This window comes from Jaculus jaculus, chromosome 9 (assembly GCF_020740685.1).
Source record: "Jaculus jaculus isolate mJacJac1 chromosome 9, mJacJac1.mat.Y.cur, whole genome shotgun sequence".
NCBI lineage: Eukaryota > Metazoa > Chordata > Mammalia > Rodentia > Dipodidae > Jaculus > Jaculus jaculus.
The window spans coordinates 111,326,927-111,349,690 of record NC_059110.1 but is presented as its reverse complement, the minus strand read 5'-3'; the positions used below and the strand labels follow the sequence as shown (position 1 = coordinate 111,349,690).

Genomic DNA, 22,764 nt, shown 5'->3' with positions numbered 1-22,764 from the left:
CAACCATGACACTACATAGTGAATTCCAAGTCAGCCTGGGCTAGAGCAAAACCCTACCTCAAAAAAACAAAAAAGCAGGGCATGGTGGAAACAAAGAAAGGAAAGGAAAATATGAGCTGGAGAGCTGAAGAAATGGCTTAGCAATTAAGGCGTTTAATTCCTCCATGTAAGCCAAATGCACAAGGGACACATGCATCTGGAGATAGTTTGCAGGGGCTAGAGGCCCTGGCGTGCCCATTCTCTGTCTTTCTCTCTCTCTCTTATTGCAAATATACATATAGATGGATGGATGGATGGATGGGCTGGAGATACAGTCTAGAGAGATGGCTCAATGGATAAGGCACTTGCCTGCAAACCCCTTACAATCAGGGTTTGATTTCCTGGTACCCATGTAAAGCCAGATATACAAAGTGGCACTTGCATTTGGAGTTCATTTGTAGTGGCCAGAGGCCCTGGCATGCAAATATTCATTCATTCTCTCTACATGCAAATAAATAAAAATATTTTTAAAAAGCCATGTGTGATGGCACATGCTTTTAGTCCCAGCACTCGGGAGGCAGAGATAGGAGGATTGCTGTGAGTTTGAGGCCACCATGAGACTACAGATTGAATTCCAGGTCAGCCTGGGCTATGGTGAAACCCTACCTCGAAAATAAATTCTGTCACTCTCAAATAAATAAAAACAAACAACAACAAAAATCTATTTAAGAAAAAAAAAAATGAAATCATGATCCAGAAATGTCACATGCTTTAATTCCATCACACAAAGGCTGAATAGGAGGATCTACCACGAGTTCAAGGTTGCCTAAGGCTACAGAGGGTTTGAGGGCTAGAGTGAGACACTATCTTGAAACCCAACACCAGCAATAACTAGGCCAGACACAGTGGCACACGCCTTTAATCTCAGTACTCTGGAAGCAGAGAAAGGTGGACTACTGTGAGTTCAAGGCCACCATGAGACTACATAGTGAATTCCAGGTCAGCCTGAGCTACAGTGAGATCCTACCTGGAAAAAAAAAAAATAACTAAACCAGCTAAAGTTGTACACTGCTATAATCCCAAGAATGAGAATCAGGTAGGGTCTTTAAAAAAAAGGAAAAAAGTTGTAAGCCAGGTGTGGTGGTGCACACCTTTAATCCCAGCAGAGGTAGGTGGATCACTGAGTTAAAGGCCATCCTAAGACTACATAGTGAATTCCAGGGCAGCCTGGCCTAGAAAGGGAGAGACTCTACCTTGAAAAGCCCCCCCCCCCAAGTGTAAAATTATATATTTACTTTGAAAAAAACAATTATTTTGGGTAAAGAATGGTTTTTTACTAGACATGGAGGCAAGGACTGCCTAGGCAATCTGATGCCACCCTAGGCCACTTAGTGAACTCCAAGCCAGCCTGGGTTACAAAGAGACCCTGTTTTAAAAAAGAATCTTAAGAGCTGGGCTTGGTGGCACACGCCTTTAATCCCAGCCCTTGGGAGGCAGAGGTAGGAGAATCACTGTGAGTGGGAGGCCACCTTGAGACTACATAGTGAATTCCAGATCAGCCTGGACTAGAGTGAGACCTTACCTCAACCCCAATAACCCCCAAAAATTAAAAAAAGAATCTAAAGGGATTAGAGACATGGCTCAGCAGTTAAGGTGTTTGCCTGCAAAGCCTAATGACCTGAGCTCAATATTCCCCAGTACCCATGTAAAGCCAGATACATAAAGTGCCACATGCATCTGGAGTCCATTTGCAGTGGCTGGAGGCCCTGGTGTGCCCACTCTCTCTTTTATCACTCTCTGCTTATAAATAATAAATAATATTTTTAAAAGAATAATATTTTAAAAGAAGGGCCGGAAGGATGGCATAGCAGTTAAGACATTTGCCTGCAAAGCCAAGGAAACCAGGTTCGATTCCCCAGGACCCACATTAGCCAGATGCACAAGGGGGTGCACACATCTGGAATTCGTTTGCAGTGACTGGAGGCCCTGGTGCACCATTTTCTCTCTCCCCCTTTCTTTGTCAAATAAATAAATTAAATATTAAAAGAATCTTAAAAAAAAAAAGAAAGAAAACTTTAGTTTGGTATGATAGGGTATACCTAGCACTTAAGAAGCAGAGGAGGAAAAAGAGCTCCAAGTTGGAGACCAGCCTGGTCTACACAGTAAGTTCCAGACCAGCCAGTGCTAATTCCAGAAACCATGTGTCAACAACAACAACAAAAAAAAAAATGCAAGCAGGGCTGAAGAGATGGCTTAGCAGTTACAGCACTTCCCTACAAAATCAAAGGACCCAGGTTTGATTCCCCCCTGGCACACACATAATCCAGATGCACAAAGTGGTGCATGTGATTGGAGTTTATTTGCAGCAGGTGGAAGCCCAGGCAAGCCCATTCCCTCTCTTTTTTTTTTTTTTCAAGTTTTTTGAGGTAGAGTCTCTCTCTGGCCCAGGCTGCCCTGCCTCTCCCACTTTCTCTATCAAATAAATAAAAATTTTTTTTTAAGAGCTGGGCGTGATGGCAAAAGCCTTTAATCCCAGCACTCAGAGGCATAGGTAGGAGGATCACCGTGAGTTCGAGGACACCCTGAGACTACATAGTGAATTCCAGGTCAGCCTGGACCAGAGCGAGATCCTACCTTGATAAAACAAAAAACAAACGAACAGCAGCAGCAACAACAACAAAAAATTTTTTTTAAAGCTAGCAAACAAGGGCTGGAGAAGATGGTTTATCAGTTAAGGCATGTGCCTGCAAAAAGCCAAGCAAAGCCAAAGGATCCCGGTTCAATTCCCCAGGATCCACATTAGCTAGATGCACAAGGGGGTGTATGCGTCTGGATTTGTTGGCACTGGCTGGAGGTCTTGGCGCAACCATTCTCTCTCTCTTCTTCTATCAAATAAATAAATAAATATAAAATATTTTTAAAAATTTTCCAGGTGTGGTGGTGCACGCCTTTAATCCCAATACTCGGGAGGCAGATGTAGGGGAACTGCCACAAATTTGAGGCCACCCTGAGACAACAGAGTGATTTCCAGGTCAGGGTGACCTACAGTGAGACCTTACCTCGGGGACAAAAAAAAAAAAAAAAAGAAGCTAGCAAACAAAACCTAAAAATTATCTACTAGTTATTTAAGTGTAGGAAGATGGAGTAATATTTGTCCCACATCAGAATATTTACAAAGCTTACTTTCAGAAAAATTTTTTAAATATTTTATTTTGAAATAGTAGGGAGAGATGCAAAGAGGGAGAAACAAAGAGAGAGAGAATATATGGGCCCTACGGGGCCTCTTGCCACTGCAAATGTACTCCAGACACATGCCTCATTTTGTGCTTCTGGCTTATGTGTGTAGTGGAGAATTGAACCTAGGCCCTCGGGCTTTGCAAGCAAGCACCTTAACAGCTAAGCCATCTCTACAGACACAGAAATATGTTTATATATTTTTAAAGTATTATTTATTTATCTGAGAAAGAAAAAGAGACAGAGTATGGGCTTGTCAGGGCCTCCTGCCACTAGAAACAAATTACGTACAACACTTTATGCATCTGGCTTTACAAGGGTACTAGGGAACCAAACCCAGGCTGTTAGGCTTTAAAAGCAAGTGCTTTTTATCACTGAACCATCTCTCTAGCTCCTAGAAATTTGGTTTGAATCTTTTGACAAAATGAAAACAAGAAAGCCAGGCGTGGTGGCACACACCTTTAATCCCATGACTTGGGAGGCAGAGGTCAGAGAATCACTGTGAGTTCCAGACCAGCCTGAGACTACATAGTAAATTCCATGTCAGCCTGGGCTAAAGTGAAACCCCTCAAAAAAAAATAAAGGCCTGAAGCCTGGTATAGCAGTGCCTGCCTGTAATCCCAGTACTCAGGAGACAGAGGCAGGAGGATTAATAGTTCAAATTGAGTTTGAGAGCAGCTCCGGCTACACAAAACCTTATCTAAAACAAACAAACAAGCAAAAAAGGCTGAGGCAGGAGCCTGACAGTTGGTTCACTAGTTAAGGTGCTTGCCTGCAAAGCCAAACCGCCTGTGTTCAAGTTGCCAGTACCAGGTAAAGCTAGATGTACAAAGTGGTGTATCCATCTGCAGTTCTTTTGTAGCGGCTAGACACCCTGGCATGCCCATTCTGTCTCTTCTTTCCATATAAGTCTGCTTGCAAATAAAGTAAAATAAAGGGGGGGGGGGTTGGAGAAATGGCTTAGCAGTTAAGGCACTTGTCTGTGAAGCCTAAGGACCCAGGTTCAATTCTCCAGGTCCCACATAAACTGGCACAAGCATCTGGAATTCGTTTGCAGTGTCTGGAGGCACTGGCACACCCATTTTCTATCTTTCTCCTTCTCTGTCTCTAATAAGTAAATATTTAAGAAAATAAATTATAAAAGAAAAACAAAACAAAAATGTAATTAAGCTAAGGAAGAGGTAGGAGGACTGCTGTGAGTTCGACGCCACCCTGAGACTACATAGTGAATTCCAGGTCAGCCTGAGCTACAGCAAGACCCTACCTTGAAAAATTTAAAAAAAAGAAAAAGGAGGAGAAGAGAAAAGATATATATTATAAAACTTTTTAAAAAGACTGCATCAGATACACGAGGTGGTGCATGCATCTGGAGTTATTCTTCGGTGGCTAGAGACCCTGGTGTGCCCATTCTCTCTCTCATAAATAAATATTTGTCTAAAAAATGAATTGGATATAAAAGGAAAAAAATGAATTGAACTGGGCATGGTGGTGCATGCCTTTAATCCCAGCACTTGAGAAGCAGAGGTAGGAAGATTGTCATGTGTTCAAGGCCACCCTGAGATTACACAGTGAAGTCCAGGTCAGCCTGGGCTACACTGAAACCCTACCTCAAAAAAAAAAAAGAAGAATCGGGACTGGAGAGATGGCTTGGCAGTTAAGACGCCTGCAAAGCCTAACGACCTGGTTCAATTCTCCAGTGCCCATAGAAAGCCAGATACACAAAGCGGTGCATAAACCTGGAGTTCTTTTTCAGTGGTTAGAGGCCCTGGAGTACCAAATCTCTCTCCCCTACACCCTTTCTGCTTGCAAATAAATAAAAGCTTTTTTGTTTTTTTAAGGTAGATCACGCTCTTCAGTGATCCTCCTACCTCTGCACACCAAGTGCTGGGATTAAAGGTGTGCACCATCACACCCAGCTTCTTTTTAAAAAAATAAAGATTAATTGATGGAAATGAACAGGTGAGATAATATATTACAAATATCACATAACCTAGTGATATGCACCTGAGTATTAACTATAACTCTTTCAGCTGTGTTTAATATTTTACGTAAAAATGGGGAGAAAAGCTTTGAGTTGTGGCATACTCCTTTATTCCCAGCACTCAGAAGGCAGAGAGGTAGGAGGATGGCCATGAGTTCAAGGCCACCCTGAGACTACACAGTGAAATCCAACTCAGCCTAACCTAGAGTGAGACCCTACCTGGGAAAAAAAAATGAGGAGAAAATTCCAACATTACCTCTTGATAGATTTAAATCAGCATGATTCTCTACCAGTGCTCAACACTACTTCACTCCTAGAATTTACCTAGTTGTACTATATACAATATATGGCACAATTTACTCTTCACAATCCTAGGAGTGAAAACTCAGACCCAAATAGACATATTAAGTCACTTGCCAAGGGTCAAAAAGCAATATTAATATACCATTTGGAGGGCTGGAGAGGCACCTCAGTGGTTAAAGGTGCTTGCTTGCACAGCCTGACAGCCTGGGTTCAAATCCCCAGTACCCACACAAAGCCAGATTCACAAAGTGCACATTCCTCTGGAGCTCCTCTGTGGAGGCAAGAATATCTGGCCTGCCCATACACACACACACACACACACACACACACACACACGTAAGGAAGTTGGGTGTGGTGGTGGCACACACCTTTAATTCCAGTACTAGGAAGGCAGAGGTAGGAGGATCACTGAGTTGGAGGCCAGCCTGGGATTACAGAATGAGTTCCAGGTGGAATGAGACTACCTCAGAAGAAAGGGAGAAAAAAAAAAAATAGGCAGATTCCAGGTCTAGAAGGATGGTTCAGCAGTTATGGATGGCACTAGCTTCCAAAGCAAAACAGCCCAGGTTTCTATTCGACAGTACCCATGTAAAGCCAGGCACTCAACTTAGTACATGCATCTAAAGTTCCTTAGCAGCAGCTAGAGGCCCTAGCGTGCCCATATTCATTCATATTCATTCTCATTCATTTCCCTCCTCCCTCCCCCACCCTCGAGTTGCAAATAAATAAATAACCGACTTACAAATAAATAAATATATATATATATATATATATATATATACACACATATATATATACATACATACACACACACACACACACACACACACACACACACATGATTTGCCGGGCATGGTGGCTCATACCTTTAATCCCAGCACTTGGGATGCAGAAGTAGGAAGATCACTGTGAGTTCGAGGCCACCCTGAGACTACATAGCGAATTCCAGATCAGCCTGGGCTACAAGGAGACCCTACCTCAAAAAAACAAAACAACAACAACAAAAAAGGTCCTTGGAACCAACTTCAGCTAGGTCATATGTCAAAAAGAAAACAGCCTAATCAACTGAATTTCCACTAAAAGTTAAAAAGATAGGGTTCTTACAACTGGGCAATGACTTAACTTACAGGTCTGGGAACATAGTAGATAGCGCAACGGGTAGCATGAGCTAAGCAAATAGTTTCTAGATAAGTAACTTTTCAATTCTACATTCAGTTCAAAGCTCTCACTGGGAAGGCAAAAGTAGGAGGGTTGCTGTAAGTTCGAGGGCACCCTGAGACTAAAGAGTGAATTCCAGGTCAACCTGGGCTAGGAGACCCTACCTCGAAGGAAAGAAAAAAAAAAAAAAGGCATAAGCACTGAGACCAAAATGACTTTCAAAACGTTAACGCAATTAGCTAGAGAAACTCTTGGAACTATTATCAGTACTAGGCACTCCCTAACAGAAGGTTATAATTTTTCGGACACAGAGCTTACAACTGAAAAGTGCCTAACTTGGAGCAGTTGCAGGTATATGAAATGTTTAGTTTTCAATTCTGTGATAAGGGAAGAGCAGATTCACCTACTAAAATGATTGACCAACCTAGTCAATGATGAACAACGGGCCTTTGACAAAAGGTCAAGTCTAAAATTGTCACTTCCTCCCAACCCACCCTGCCTTAGGACTATGACACAAACTGCTCACCTGGGGAGTGGACTCCGACTCAGAGACCGCTTGCTCAAGAATGGGCTGCTAGATCTTCTTCGACCATAGGGACTGGGTGATCTTCCGCTGTAAGAGCCACTCCTTTCATAGCTGGACGACCGTCTCCGGCTGTAGGGACTCACAGACCTCTGTCGTCTGCTGTAGGGACTAGGTGACCGGGTGCTAGACTGGTAAGCCGAAGGTTCTTTGTAAGGTGGGCTGATCGACTGTCTTCTGGAGTTACTTCCAGGACTCTTCTTGTAGGAGTCATAATTGCTAGAAGAATGGGACCTTGGGGGACTAAGGTCATAATCTTGGCCATAAGATGCTCCAGAAGGGCTATCATCTTGCTTGGAGCTGTCAGACCATTTCCTGTGAGGACTCCGGGATCTCCGTTTCGGGCTATCGACCGTTTTGTAACTTTTGGGTGTTTCCCTTTTTCGATGACTTTTACTCCGGTCTTTGTGTCCAGACTTCAACTCCCGTTCTTTTCGGGTCTTCTCCTTATGCAGTTTGGATGACCTGGACTCTTTGCTGCTGCTTTTGCAGATCGGCGCCTTCCCATAGTCATCACTGCCCTCAGCGGAACGCTTGGAACTGCCTGACGTTCGTTCCTTCATCGATCCCGACTTGCTGGAGACTTCCTGGTTTTTCTCTTTTTCGGTCTGTTTCGTTTTTAGCAAGTCCCGGGAACGCCGGTGCTGGTGGTGACGATGCTTGTGCAGGCGGTCACTGCGATCCGTTCCGCGACGTTCATCGTTCTCCCTCCGGTCTGATTTGAAGGCCGTGTCATCAGAGAAGGTGTCTGAATCAGAACTGATGTCATCATACTCCACCAAAGGTTTGATCATGGTACCCAAGGATGCCGCTTCGGGGGTCACCAACCCCATGTCTTTGGAGTGCTTGGACTTATGCCTCTTGTGCTTCGACACCAAGCGGTGACGCTCTCTGCTGTTGGAGCTGCCACCTCCCGAGGACGGCTGCAAAGTTCCAGAAGCTCCTCCACTCGCGTCCTTCTTGCCCCCATGTCTCTCTGAATTGGGCATTCCCTTTCCCCTGACCTGAAGAAGGGGAAAAAGTTCCCCAGAGCTCCAAAAAGTAACCCCCACCCTCCCCCCCAGCCCCAACTCCACGCCCACCAAAGCACCCCGGAAAAAAAATGGGGAGGTGTAGGGAGGGGAATGGACGGTAGGCCAGGCTCCTCCTCCCTCCCGACTCCGCAACACCCTCCTACATGAGGTGGGGGTGGAAGGAGCGAGAGAAGAAATGAGAGTTCCTGGGCGGTGGAGTTACGAGACTACCGGTAGCGGCTCAGTCCCCCACCACCTCCCGCGCCGAGCCGAGCCGAGCCTCCGACTCGCGAGCCGGGGAGGTGCAGGAAGTAAGGAGGCCACAGCCCGGGCGCTGTGCGGCCGACTCCGGTTCTGGGGCCGGGGGAGGACTGCGCGGGCCCTTCCCCTACCCGGGTAGCCTGGCTCGGGGCGGCTTCCTGTCGTCGGGGTCCCGCGGCCTAGGGCGCCTCACTACCCCCTCTTATTTCTCTCTCCTGGGGGAGCCTACCCCTCTCTCTAGCCTCGGCCTCACCTCAGTTCCTCTCACACACACACGTACACACACACACGCTCACACACACACACACTCGTCTCCCTCGCAGACTCAGTCACACACTAGATTAAACCGAAACGGTACGGGGGGAGGGGCAAACTGAGAAAATATCGCGAGGTTCAGGCAGGCTCTCGCGAGACTTCGCGCTTCCCGTTCACCTCTAGCCATTACTTAATCAGACATCGCGAGAATAGGACCAAAGCGAGCAACGATTCCTCTTGGAATCTCGCGATAAGTTTACGGTTTCTTTTCCTACCCCCCCCCCCCCTTTGAGGAAAGTCTCATTGAAAAGCAGGTAACAGGTCCTAGAAAACTTATCCTTTACCAGTAACTCCAAACAAGTGCACCACTTGTTCCGGCAAACACATTCTGTCACGATTTGTGTTTTTTGGTTTTTCAAGGTAGGGTTTCACTGTGGCTCAGGCTGACCTGTGTAGTCTCAGGTTGGCCTCGAACTCACGGCGATCCGCCTACCTCAGCCTCCCGAGTGCCGGGCATAAAGGCTTGCGCAGCCACGCCCGGCTCCAAGACTTTGATTTTAGCACCCAAGTATTTTACATGTCAGGATAGGACTATATAGGTAGGATCTCTCTCTAGCCCAGATTGACCTGGAATTCACTGTGTAGTCTCCGGCTGGCCTCAGATTCAGAGCAATACTCCTGTCTTTGACTCCAAAATGCTGGGAGTGTGCCATCTCTCCTGACATGTTTCGTAGTTTTGTTTTGACTTTGTGTATGTGTGTGTGTGTGTGTGTGTGTGTGAGGTAGCGTCTCACTCTAGTTAAGGCTGACCTGGAATTTGCTATGTATTCTCAGGGTGGCCTCGAACTCATGGTGATCCTCCTACCTCTGCCTCCCGAGTGCTGGGATTAAAGGCTTGTGTTACCACGCACAGTTTGTTTTGATTTAAATATTTTACTTATTTGTTAGAGGGGGAAAAAACATATAGAGTGAGAGTGGGCGCCTCAGGGCCTCCAGCCACTGCAAAGAAACTCTGGCTTTACATGGGTACCAAGGAATCAAACCAGGTCGTTAGGCTTTGCAGGCACGCGCCTTAACCGCTGAGCCATCTCTCCAGCCCCTGTTTTTGTTGTCTTGGACACTAGGTCTCAATGTAACCTAGGCAGGCATCAAATTGTAGCAATGCAGCCGCCTCCTGTACAAAGTGCTAGAATTACCAACTTGTGCCACAACCCACCATTTTCATGTCTGCCACTAAAGCACCAGATCTAGCATCGTGTGATACCACTTCTCTCCACTCTCTCCAAATCTGAGAACCTGGAATCACATCCCTGTTCATGAGATGGTACCATAGTTTTCAAGTGATAATTTAGCACTGTATCCTTACAAGATTATAACTATGAGCAAGTAAAGAAATCCTGCTAGCCTTTCATTTTTCACTTTGAAAAACTCCATACAGGTTAACTAATCTTCAAAACATTCCCTTTGGGGAGCTGGAGAGATGGATTAGAGTTACTTTCCTGTGAAGTCTAAGGACCCAGGTTTGATTCTCCAGGTCCCACGTAAGCCAGATGCACATAGTGGTCCTGGGGAACTGAACCTGGGTCCTTTGGCTTCACAGGTGAACACGCTAACTGCTAAGCCATTTCTCCAGCCCTCTTTCTTTTTCTTTTTCTTTTTTTTTTTTTTTTTGAGGTAGGGTCTCACTCTAGCTCAGGCTGACCTGGAATTCACTATGGAGTCTCAGGGTAGTCTTGAACTCACAGCAATCCTCCTACCTCTGCCTTCTGAATGCTGGGATTAAAGGCATGTGAAAGGCATGTGCCACTATGCCCGGCCTTTTCTTTTTTTTAATATTTATTTATTTGAGGGAGAGAGAAAGAGAGAATGAGTATGCCAGGCATCTAAGCACTGCAAACAAACTCCAAATGCATGTGCATTTGGCTTAAGTGGGTCCTGGAGAATTGAACCTGGGTTCTTTGGCTTTGCAGGCAAGTGCTTAACTGTTAAGCAATCTCTCCAGCCCCTCATCTTCAAAACTTTCTGAAACAGGATTGTACGAGTAAGAAAATTAAAGCATGTAAGTTATTTGCTAGCTGAGCGTGGTGGCACATGCCTTTAATCCTAGCTCTTATAAGGCAGAAGTAGGAGGATCAACCTGCATTTGAGGCCACTCTGAGACACTTAGTGAATTCCAGGACAGCCTGAGCTAGAGTGAGTAGAATGAGACTTATGTCAGAAATTCATAAATAAATAAATAAATAAAAGTTATTTGCCCTGGGCTGGAGGAATGGCTTAACCATTAAGGTTAAGGTGCTTTCCTACAAAGGCACAGGACCCAGGTTCAATTCCTCAGGACCAACATAAGCCAGATGCACAAGGAGACGCATACATATAGAGTTTGTTTGCAGTGGCTGAAATTCCTGGCATGCCCATTCCCTCCCTCCCTCCCTCCCTCCCTCTCTCTCTTTCTCCCTCTCTCTTTCTCCCTCCCCCTTTCCCTCTCTCTGTTTCCTTCTCTCAGTCCCTCTCTCAAATAAATAAAATAATTGAATGTATTTTATTTATTTATAAATAGATGGGGGGGGGAGAGAGAGGGTGTGCCATGGCCTCCAGCCACTGCAAATGAATTCCAGATGCATGTGTCCCTTGTGTATCTGGCTTATGTGGGTCTGAGAGAATCAAACCTGGTTCCTTTGGCTCTGCAGACAAGCGCCTTAACTTCTAAGCCATCTCTCCATCCCTAATTCTTTTTTCTTTTTAAATATTTTATTTATTTGCAAGAAGATAGAGACAGAGACAATGAATGAATGAATATGGTCACACCAGGGCCTCTTGCCCCTGCAAACGAAGTCCAGTTGCATGTTACACTTTGTGCATCTGGCTTTACATGGGTACTGGGAAATCAAACTCAGGTCATTGGGTTCTGCAGGCAAGCACCTTAGCCACTGAACCATTTCTCCAGCTCTTCCCCCCCCAAAAAATATATGTATTTATTTAGTTTTGGTTTTACAAAGTAGGGTCTCACTCTAGTCCAGGCTGACCTGGAATTCACTCTGTAGTCTCAGGGTGGTCTCAAACTCATGGTGATCCTCCTACCTCTGCCTCCCGAGTGCTGGGATTAAAGGCATACACCACCACGCCTGGCTCCCAAAATATTAATTCTTTAAAAAAAAGTAATTGCAGGGCATAGTGGAGTGCGCACCTTTAATCCCAGCACTCGAGAGGCAGAGGTGGGAGTATGCCGTAAGTTCTAGGCCACCCTGAGACAACAGAGTGGATTCCAGGTCAGCCTGGTCTAGAGTAAAACACTACCTTGAAAAACAAAAACAAAAACAACCAACCAAAATAAATGTTCAGGCCGGGTGCATGCATGATGGCACATGCCTTTAATCCCAGCACTCAGGAGGCAGAGGTAGGAGGATCACCATGAGTTGAAGGCCACCCTGAGACTACATAGTGAGTTCCAAGTCAGCCTGGGCAAGAGTAAGACCCTACCTCAAAAGAAAAAAGTTATTTGCCCAGACTTCATTCTTTAATAAATTCAATTTCTTTTCCTTTAATATTTATTAATTTTTTCAGGAAGTTTTGAGGTAGGGTCTCACTCTTGCCCAGGCTGACTTGGAACTCACTATGTAGTCTCAGGGTGGCCTCCAACTCATGGTGATCCTCCTACCTCTGCCTCCCGAGTGCTGAGATTAAAGGCGTGTCCCACCATGCCCAGCCTCTTTTTTTTTTTTTTAATTCCCAAGTGCTAGGATTAGAAGCATGTTCTACCACTTTATTTTTTTCAGAATTATCAATGATGTCCTGTTCTCTGTTTTTCCAATAACAAATAACTTCTCTTTCTATTAGGTTACATTTTCTCTATTTACAAGCTTTGTAAGATTTATTTTATGGGGCTAGAGATATGGCTTAGCGGTTAAGGCACTTGCCTGTGAAGCCTAAGGACCCACCCAAGTTCAAGTCCCCAGTACCCATATTATAAGCCAGATGCACAAGGTGGCACATGCATTGGCAGTTTGTTTGCAGGGGCTGGAGGCCTTTTCTCTAACAACCTCTTTCTCATTCTCTCCCTCAAATAAATATGCTATATTTTTAAAAATGGTTTGGAAGCTAAGTGTGGTGGTACATACCTTTAATCCCAGAACTCTGGAGGCAGAGGCAGGAGGATTGTTGTGAGTTCAAGGCAACCCTGAGAGTACATAGTGAATTCCAGGTCAGTCAGAGCTACAGTAAGACCCTACCTTGAAAAACCATAAGTAAATAAATAATCAAAAAGATTTGGGCTAGAGAGATGGCTTAACTGTTAAACCAAAGGACCCAGGTTTGATTCCCCAATACCTACATAAAGCCAGATGCACAAGGTGGTGCCTGTGTCTCAAGTTTGTTTGCAGTGGCTAGAGGTCCTGGCACACTCATTCTCTCATTTTCTCTCTCTCTTTCTATGTATATGTGTGTGTATATATATATACACACACACACACACACACACATATATATATATACACACATATATATACATCTCTCTAATAAATGAAAAAATTTTAAAAAGATTTATATTATGCAATTACACTTAGTGAAGGCAATACTGTTTATCTGTATAAAGAACAACCATGGGGACTAGGAAGATGGCTCAGTGCGTAAATACACTTGCTTTATTTGTTTGCAGTGGCAAGAGGCCCTGGTACATACTCATTTTCTCTCATCACAAATAAACAAATAAATATTAAACACAAAAAATAATATGCAGGGGCTAGAGAAATGGCGCATCAGTTAAAGGACTTCCTTGCAAAACTGAAGACTTAGTTTTGATTCCTCAGTACCTTCATAAAACCAGATGCACAAAGTGGTGTGTAAATCTGGAATTCAGTTCATTTGCAATGGCTAGAAGCCCTGGTGCACCCATTTTCTGGGATTGAAGGCATGCACCACCATGGTTCTTTCTTTTTTTTAATTTTATTTATGAGAAAGAGACACAGATACAGAGAGAGACAGAGAAGAATGGCCACACCAGAGTCTCTAGCCAGTGCAAAAAAAAAACTCCAGAAGCATGTGTCATCTTGGGCATCTAGTTTAAGTGGGTATTGGGAAACTGAACCTGGTTCCTTAGGCTCCAGAGGCAAGCTCCTTAACTGCCATTTTCCTAGCCCTAATATTTTTTTTTTTTTCAAGGTAGGGTCTTACTCTAGCTCAGGCTGACCTGGAATTCACTATGTAGTCTCAGGGTGGCCTCGAACTCACAGTGATCCTCCTAGCTCTGCCTTCCGAGTGCTGGGATTAAAGGCGGTGTGCCCGCGCCACCACACCCGGCCTTTATTGGTTTTTCGAAGTAGGGTCTCACTCTAGCCCAGGCTGATCCGGAATTCACTGTGCATTCTCATGGTGATCCTCCTACCTCTGCCTCCCAAGTGCTGGGATTAAAGGTCTGCACCACTACGCCTGGCTAATTTGGGTTTTCGAGGCAGTCTGACTCTAGCCCCTGACCTGGAAGTGATCTCATCTCAGACTCCAGAGTGGCGGGATTTAAGGCATATGCCACCAAGACCAGCCAAATTAAGCTGCTTCTTCTATTTTATTTTTCAAAGCGCAATTTCCCACTTTGTTTTGTTTTCTCAGAAGACAGTTGTTCTTCAGTCCCAAAGACCCCTGCTCTTTCCATGGGCTTGGTGGCGGTCGCGGAGCAGCACCAGCAGATCTAGACGGGGTGGAGGGGTTCTGGCCTCTGGGCTTCTCGAGATCTATTTCTGACCACCTTGCTGTGAATACACAACCCACACAGTAACGCAGCATCACATAGAGCTTATGGAGAACATAAGCGTCGAAGACACTTGCTTCAGAAATGTCCCTGATGGTGGTGGCCTCTACTATGTTCCAAATGACAAATTTCTTTTAAATTTTTTTTAAAATTTTTATTTATTTTCTTTTTTATGACTAACTTTTTAATGGCCTTGTCCTTGGGCATGCATCAGGTGCAGTTAGTGCAGCTGATAGGCTGCAAGTGCCAGTGGCCTTTTCTTGGCTCAACCTTTGTTCCTTCGCTTCTTTGTCATGTTGGAAGGTATGGCCAGACAGAGCTAAACTTCTTTTTACTAGAATCACAAAAAGGGACACAATGATATCATGAGATGTATTGAATGATACAAATAACTTTTTTTTCTCCCCTCCTCCATGAGGTAGTGTCTTTGCTCTTTCCCATGCTGACTGGAATTCACTACATAGTCCTGGTGATTCTGGATTCCTGGTAATCTCCTACCTCTGCCTCTCAAATACTGTGATTAAAGGTGTGCCCCACCATGCCCAGCTGTTTTTCAAAAAAGAGCTTTTGGGATGGAGAGATGGCTTAGTGATTAAGGTGTTTGCCTACAAAGCCAAAGGACCCAGGTTTGATCCCCCAGGGCCCACTTAAACCAGATGCAAAAGGTGGCACAGGCGTCTGGAGTCTGTTTGCAATGGCTGGATGGCCTGTATACCCATTCTCTCTCATGTCTCTGTGTGTCTTTCTCTCTCTCGCTCTCAAATAAATAAATGAATAATATGATTTTATTTACTTATTTATTTGCAAGAAGACAACCATAAAGCAGGGCATAGTGGCACATGCCTTTAATCCCAGTATTCGGGAGGCAGAGGTAGGAGGATCGCCGTGAGTTCAAGGTCAACCTGAGACTACATAGTGAATTCCAGGTCAGCCTGAACTAGAGGGAGATCACCCGACCTTGAGAAAACAAACAAAGAACAACAAAAAAGAACCATAGAAAGAGACAGAGAGATTGGGTATGCCAGTGCCTGCAGCCACTGCAAAAGTACTCCAGATGTATGGGCCACTGTGTATTGGGCTTTACATGGGTAATCAAACTGTCAACCCTACATTATCTCTCTCTCTTATTTATTTTGTTTTGTTTATTTTTATTTGAGAGCGACAGAGAGAGAGAGGCAGAAAGAAAGAGAGAGAATGGGCGCATCAGGGCTTCCAGCCACTGCAAATGAACTCCACATGTGTGTACCTCCTTGTGCATCAGGCTAACATGGGTCCTGGGGAATTGAGCTTCGAACCAGGGTCCTAAGGCTTCACAGGCAAGCGCTTAACCACTAAGCCACCTCCCCAGCCCTGTTTATTTATTTATTTTTATTTTTTAAGTTTTTTTTTTTAATTTTATTTATTTATTTGAGAGCGACAGACACAGAGAGAAAGACAGAGGGAGAGAGATAGAATGGGCGCGCCAGGGCTTCCAGCCTCTACAAACGAATTCCAGACACGTGCGCCCCCTTGTGCATCTGACTAACGTGGGACCTGGGGAACCGAGCCTCGAACCGGGGTCCTTAGGCTTCACAGGCAAGCGCTTAACCGCTAAGCCATCTCTCCAGCCCTTTATTTATTTTTTTGAGGTAGGGTCTCACTGTTGCCCAGTCTGGAATTCACTATGTAGTCTCAAGGTGGCCTCTACTCATGGCGATCCTCCTCCTTCTGCCTCCCTACTGCTGGGATTAAAGATGTGTTCCACCACTCCTGGCTAACTTTATTTTTATTTATTTACTTGACAGAGAGAGAAAGAGGCAGAGAAAGGGGGAGAGAGAATGGGCGTGCTAGCCACTGCAAACAAACTCCAGATGCATGCGCCCCCTTGCACATCTGGCTTTTGTGGGTTCTGGGTAATTGAACAGAGGTCCCTTGGTTTTGCAGGCAAGTGCCTTAACTGTTAAGCCATCTCTCTAGTCCCATATTTTTTCTTTTTCTTTTTTTTTCAGGTAGGGTCTGGCTCTAGCCCAGACTGACCTGGAATTCACCATGTAATCTCAAGTTGGTCTTGAACTCTCAGAAATCCTATCCCCCAAGTGCTGAGATTAAAGCATGCCACCATGCCCAGCCACAGTATCATTTTTGTTAAATCATGCATATTATTATTATTTTTTTTAAATACCCCTCTTAGGAAGGAAGCAATTTTTTTTGTTTATTTTTATTTATTTGAAAGTGACAGGCAAGCCGAGTATGGGGGCGCACGCCTTTAATCCCAGCACTCAGGAGGCAGAGGTAGGAGGATCGCCATGAGTTCAAGGCCACCCTGAGACTACATAGTAAATTCCAGGTCAGCCTTGACCAGTGTGAGACCCTACCTTGAAAAAAAAAAGAAGAAGAAAGTGACAGGCAGAGAGAGAAAGAACCAGATGGAGAAAGAATGGGCACACCAGGACCTCCAGCCACTGCAAACGAACTCCACATGTGTGCGCCCCTTGTGCATATTGCTAGCGTGGGTTCCGGGGAATCAAGCCTCGAACCGGGGTCCTTAGGCTTCACAGGCAAGTGCTTAATCACTAAGCCATCTCTCCAGCCCTTTTTTTTTTTTTTTTTTTTTTTTTGGTTTTTCAAGGTAGGGTCTCACTCTGGTCCAGGCTGACCTGGAGTTAACACTGTCATCTCAGGATAGCCTTGAACTCATGGTGATCCTCCTACCTCTGCCTCCCGAGTGCTGGGATTAAAGGCATGCGGCACCACGCCTGGCTTAATATTTTGTTTTTTGTTGAGGTAGGGTCTCACTGTAGCCCTGGTTAACCTGGAATTCACCATGAAGTCTCAGACTGCCTCCTGAGTGCTGGGTTAACATTTTTTTTTTCAAGGTAGGTTCTCACTCTAGTCCAGGCTGACCTGGAATTCATTATATAGTCTCGGGGTGGTCTCAAACTCACGGTAATCCTCCTATCTCTACCTCCCGAGTGCTGGGATTAAAGGCATGCACCACCACACCCAGCTATTATTATTATTATTATTAATTTCAATACAGTATTTGTCTCTGTCAAACCCTGAGTCAACCACTTTCCCCAGACTTCTGGGAACAGGAAAAGGAACACACAGGGCAGGTAGTCCTGGGAGAAAGGACTGAACTATTAAAGGTGAAGTGGGAGATAGCTGCTTTGAATGAAGATGAGAAACTCTATTAAGCAAGAGTCCCAGTGGTGCCTGTGAGGGCAAAGCTTGCTTCAGAGAAGGGTTTCTGGAATAACCAATGACGAGGCTCTCAGACACAGTTCTCATCCCAGTCCCAGATCAGCTACCCCAACTTTGGCAGCCACAGCCACAATGAACTTGGCTTCTCTGCTCTGTTGATAGCTCTTGATATTGCTCTACTTTACTGCTTTTGAAGCTACATGCAACCTCTGCCTTCCAAGTGCTGGGATTAAAGGCATGTGCTATGACGCCCAGCTCCAGTCTTTTTTTTTTTTTTTTTTTTTTAAATTTGAGAGTGACAGACACAGAGAGAAAGACAGATAGAGGGAGAGAGAGAGAATGAGCGCGCCAGGGCTTCCAGCCTCTGCAAACGAACTCCAGACGCGTGCGCCTCCTTGTGCATCTGGCTAACGTGGGACCTGGGGAACCGAGGCTCGAACCAGGGTCCTTAGGCTTCACAGGCAAGCGCTTAACCGCTAAGCCATCTCTCCAGCCCCCCCCTTTTTTTTTCAGATTTATTTTATTTATTAGAGACACACAGAGAGGGAGACCAAGAGAGCGCAAGAGCGACAGCATGCGTGAGAGATAGAGAGAATGGGTGTGTCAGGGCCTCCAGCCACTGCAAACAAACTCCAGATGCATAGCCACCTTGTGCATCTGGTTTAGCTGGGTACCCGGGAATTAAACCTAGGTCCTTAGGCTTCCCAGGCAAGTGCCTGAACAGCTAAACCAACTCAAGACTTTTTTTTTTTTTTTTTTTGAGGTAGGGTCTTACTCTGGTCCAGGCTGACACGGAATTAACTCTGTAGTCTCAAGGTGGCCTCGAACTCATGGCGATCCTCCTACCTCTGCCTCCCGAGTGCTGGGATTAAAGGCGTGTGCCACCACGCCGGACTCGAGACTTTCCTTAAAAAAATATTTTATTTATTTATTTGAGAGAGAGAGAGAGAGAGGGAGAGCGAATGGGCACACCAGAGCATCCAGCCATTGCAAGCATACTCCAGATGCATGCAATCCCTTGTACATCTGGTTTACATGGGTCCTGAAGAATTGAACTGGGTGGGGTCCTTTGGCTCTGTAGGCAACCTGCTAAACCATCTCTTCAGCCCCAGCCTTCCTTTAAAAAAAAAACTTATTTGAGAGAGAGAGAAAGAGACGGTATGGGTTGGCCAGGACCTCTAGCCACTGCAAATGAACTCCAAACACATGCACCACCTTGTGCTGTACGTGGGTACTGGGAACCAAACCTGGGTCCTTAGGCTTTGCAGGCAAGTGCCTTAACCTCAAAGCCATAGATAGGGTCTTGCTCTAGTCCAGATTTTATTTATTTATTTATTTATTTTTATTTGAGACAGAGAATAAGAGAGAAAGAGAGATGAGAAAGAGAGAGAATGCCAGGGCCTCTAGCCACTGCAGATGAACTAGATGTATACTCCACCTTGTGCACCTGGCTTACATGGGACCTAGAGAATCAAACCTGGGTCCTTAGGCTTTGCAGGCACATGCTTTTACTGTGAAGTCATCTCTCCAGTCTAGTTTTTTTTTTTTGGGGGGGGGTGTAGGGTCTTGCTCTAGCCCTGGCTGATCTGGAATTCACTATGTAGTCTCAGGGTGGCCTCCAACTCATTGTGATCCTTGTACCTCTTTCTCAATACTGGGATTAAAGGCATGTGCCACCACGTCTGTTTTAAATTTAGTCCCCTGGCCCCAAGGTAGGGTCTCACTGCTGTAGCCCAGGCTGACCTGAAAATCACTATGTTGTCTCAAAGTGTCTTTGAACTCATGGCTATCCTCCTACCTCTACCTTCCAAGTGCTGGGATTAAAGGCGTTTGCCACCACATCCGTCTTTTTTGTGGTTATTTATTCATTTTTATTTTGGAGGCAGGGTCTTGCTCTAGCTCAGGTTACCTGACAAACATTCTGTAGTCTCAGGGTAGCTGAGAACTCACGCTGATCCTCCTACCTCTGCCTCCCAAGTGCTGGGACTAAAGGCGCGAGCCACCAAACCCGCCCTTTATGTCCGATCAAAAATTTTTTTTCTAAACTTAGTATTAAAAAAATATTTGAGGGTTAGAGAGATGGCTTAGAGGTTAAGACATTTGCCTGCAAAGCCAAAGGATCCAGGTTTGATTCTCCAGGACCCACGTAAGCCAGATGCACAAGGAGGTGCACGCATCTGGAGTTTGTTTACAGTGGCTGAAATCCCTGGCGTGCCCATTCTCTCCCTCTCTGCCTCTTTCTCTGTATCAAATAAATAAAATATTAAAAAATATTGAGACATACATATACATATATATATGTGTGTGTGTGTGTATGTATATATATAGAGAGAGAATGAATGAATAAATGAACATGGGCGTGCCAGAGCCTGTAGCCACTGCAAATGAAGTCCAGATGCATGCACCACCTCTGCAGCTGGCTTTATGTGGGTACTGGGGAATGGAACCTGGGTACTTTGGCTTTACCAGCAATCGCCTTTAACTGCTAAGCCATCTCACCAGCACAAATTTTGATAAAACGTTTCTGATACCAATGTTTTTGAAAGGCTAGCTTTTCCAGTAATAGTGGCAGGGCCATTTTTTTTTTTTTTTTTTTTTTAATGTCAGGATCTCAGTTGGCTGGCCCCCGGATTTGCAATTTCCCTGCCTCAGTCTACTCAGATCTGGGATTATTGCATGTGTCCAGCTCTCAGAGGTAGAACTTTTCATCTTCAAACGGCTTAACTACCTAAGTAAAAATGCACAGAAGGCAATTCCATCAGAACACACCATTAACTGCCAGCCGTGAGCGGACGGGGAACACGGAGGCGAGGGCCGCTCTTGGGGGAGTCGAAATCTCGCGGGATGTATGAGTTTAAGCACTCTGCGCGAGACTTTGTTGCTTTGCCTTCTTCCTCTCTTTCTGTCTCGCAGGATCACGTTCAGTCTCGCGGTCTTTGGCAAGTTCCGTTGGGGAAGATGGCGGCGGCCGCTGGCACCCTTCTCTTCTTGCCGCCGGGGACTTCAGACTGAGCCTTCGCTACAAGAGTGGGGACCGCTGGTGCCCTGTGCCCTGGGGAGCTTAAGTCAACTTGGTTTCCTGGTTGGTGGCGGGGAAAAGCTCATCTTCTGGTGGCACGCCCAGGCTTTCTCCGCTGTCAGGATGAAGGCTCAGGGGGAAACTGAGGGTGAGTGGAGGGGGCGGGACACAAATGGAGGGAGGGGGAGCGGGTCTGTGAGAGGAGGTGGGGACCCATGCCCCAGGTGGACCACTTTTCAGGGAGCTGAGCATCTTGGTAGGATGTGTGTTTTAGATTCTGACCGAGCCTTTCTTAGTGATGGTGCAGCCCCAGCTCTGAGGTGGTGGTGGGTTCCCCAACTTATGGGAAGGTTTCCTTCATGACTACGAACAATTCCGTCTACCCTCAGGGTACCCTTAGCCCGAAGGGATGGGGGAGGAGGAGAGGAGAGTGAAGCTAAAACCTGATTGCATTTGATTACAGTGGCGCTTCTGATTGTTGACATAAAAGCAATAATAAAGAAAGGTGTGTCAAAGTAATGGGGGAGTAGCATGAGTGAAATGGATAGGTCCTTACGATATTAAAAGCTATCAGTGCCCTAGGATGTCATAGTGCTCAGAGCATGGGCTGCTGCTGTTATAGTATAATCGTGCCTGAATGAACAACTTTAAAGTGATTGGGCAGAATTGTTAAGGCACTTGCCTGCAAAGCCCAACGACTCGCATTCGATTCGCCAGTACGCACGTGAAGCCAGGTGCACAAAGTGGCATAAGCATCTGGAGTTCGCTCGCTGTGACTAGAGGCCCTAGCCTGTCCATTCTTCTTCTGCCCTCTCTCCCTGTCCTTGCAAATAAATAAGAATATTAAGAAAAGCATGGCACACTGGCAGAATCAGGCCCCAGGAGCTAGTTTTTGAGAAGACAAGGGTACTGGAGAGATTGAATCTCTTTTTGTTTTTCTTGAGACAAGACCTTGTTATGTAGCCTAGGCTGGCCTCTAATTCACAGTAGTCTTCCTATCTAATCCTCCCACGGTGTTGCCATTACAGGTATGTGCCATCATACCTGGCTAAGAGTTTGAATTGTTAAAAAAAGTTAATGTTTGTTTGTTTGTTATTTATTTATTTATTTTTGCATGTGTACATGTGTGATATATTGCTACTGCAAAGGAACACCAGACACTTGGGCCACTGTATGCATCTCGCTATGTGGATGCTAGGGAATTGAACTTGGGCTGGAAAGCTTTGAAGGCAAGTGCCTTGAACAAGCTGAGCTATTGCTCCAGCCCTCAGTTTGAAGCTTTTTTTTTTTTTTTTTTTTAGTTAACCCAGGCTGACTTGGAACTCTTACTCTGTAGTCTCAGGATGGCCTTGAACTCACAGTGATCCTCTTACCTTGGCCTCCCAAGTGCTGGGATTAAAGGCATGCACCACCATGCCAGCCATTAAAAAAAATATATATATTTTTTTAGCTGGGTGTGGTGGCAGAGGTAGGAGGATCACCGTGAGTTCAAGGCCACCCTGAGACTCCATAGTGAATTCCATGTCAGCCTGGGCTAGAGTGAAACCCTACCTTGAAAAACAAAGAAAAGTAAATAAATATATCTATATCTATATCTATATCTAACCTATCTATCTATCTAGTTTTGAAGACCGTGAAAAAGAGGTAGATAGGGACTTGGCATGCAAGGGCCTCTATCCACAGCAAACTAACTCCATACATATGCAACAACTTGTGCACTTGTGCATCTGGCTTATGTGAGTACTGGGGAATCCAACCTGGGTCCTGAGGCTTCACAGGCAGGTGGCTTAACCAGTAAGCCACTTCTCAAGCCTTGGCTCTTAACCTCTTTGCACCACCTCTTTTTCAGTGGACCCTGAACCTTGAAGGTGTGATAGAGGGGTGTCAGTGCTGAGCTGTCACTGTTACTACTCAGATGTCACATCTGAGTCATTCCAGTGGTTACCACTATCTGTAAGGAGAAGCTTTGCAGGGCCTGGCGTGGTGTCACACGTCATTAATCCCAGCACTTGGGAGGCAGAAGCAGGTGGATTGTTGAGAGTTTGAGGCCATCCTGAG

The 22,764-nt window shown here is 45.4% G+C and overlaps 2 protein-coding genes and 1 pseudogene across 12 annotated transcripts in view; 1 reads left to right on the top strand and 2 right to left on the bottom strand.

The window, feature by feature from the left end:
- Cdk12 (cyclin dependent kinase 12) overlaps positions 1-8,864 on the bottom strand; it is a 103,625-nt gene extending 94,761 nt beyond the window's left edge. For 8 of the 9 annotated variants that reach the window (XM_045157951.1, XM_045157950.1, XM_045157952.1 and 5 more), the window contains exon 1: positions 7,182-8,275. In XM_045157951.1, the coding sequence (XP_045013886.1) occupies positions 7,182-8,227 (1,046 nt within the window). In that variant the 5' untranslated portion in view covers positions 8,228-8,275. Of the gene's footprint in view, positions 1-7,181; positions 8,276-8,643 lie in introns of those variants that run through there. The other variant, XM_045157947.1, reaches the window with a different exon arrangement.
- The window catches only part of Med1 (mediator complex subunit 1), a 67,135-nt gene continuing 52,826 nt past the window's right edge, over positions 8,456-22,764 (top strand). Inside the window, exons 1-2 of one of the 3 annotated variants that reach the window (XM_045157946.1) lie at positions 8,456-8,562; positions 20,601-20,854. In XM_045157946.1, the coding sequence (XP_045013881.1) occupies positions 20,830-20,854 (25 nt within the window). In that variant the 5' untranslated portion in view covers positions 8,456-8,562; positions 20,601-20,829. The remainder of the gene's footprint in view (positions 8,563-20,600; positions 20,855-22,764) is intronic. The other 2 variants (XM_004655480.2, XM_004655479.2) reach the window with 2 other exon arrangements.
- On the bottom strand, positions 14,303-14,799 carry LOC123463547 (annotated as a pseudogene).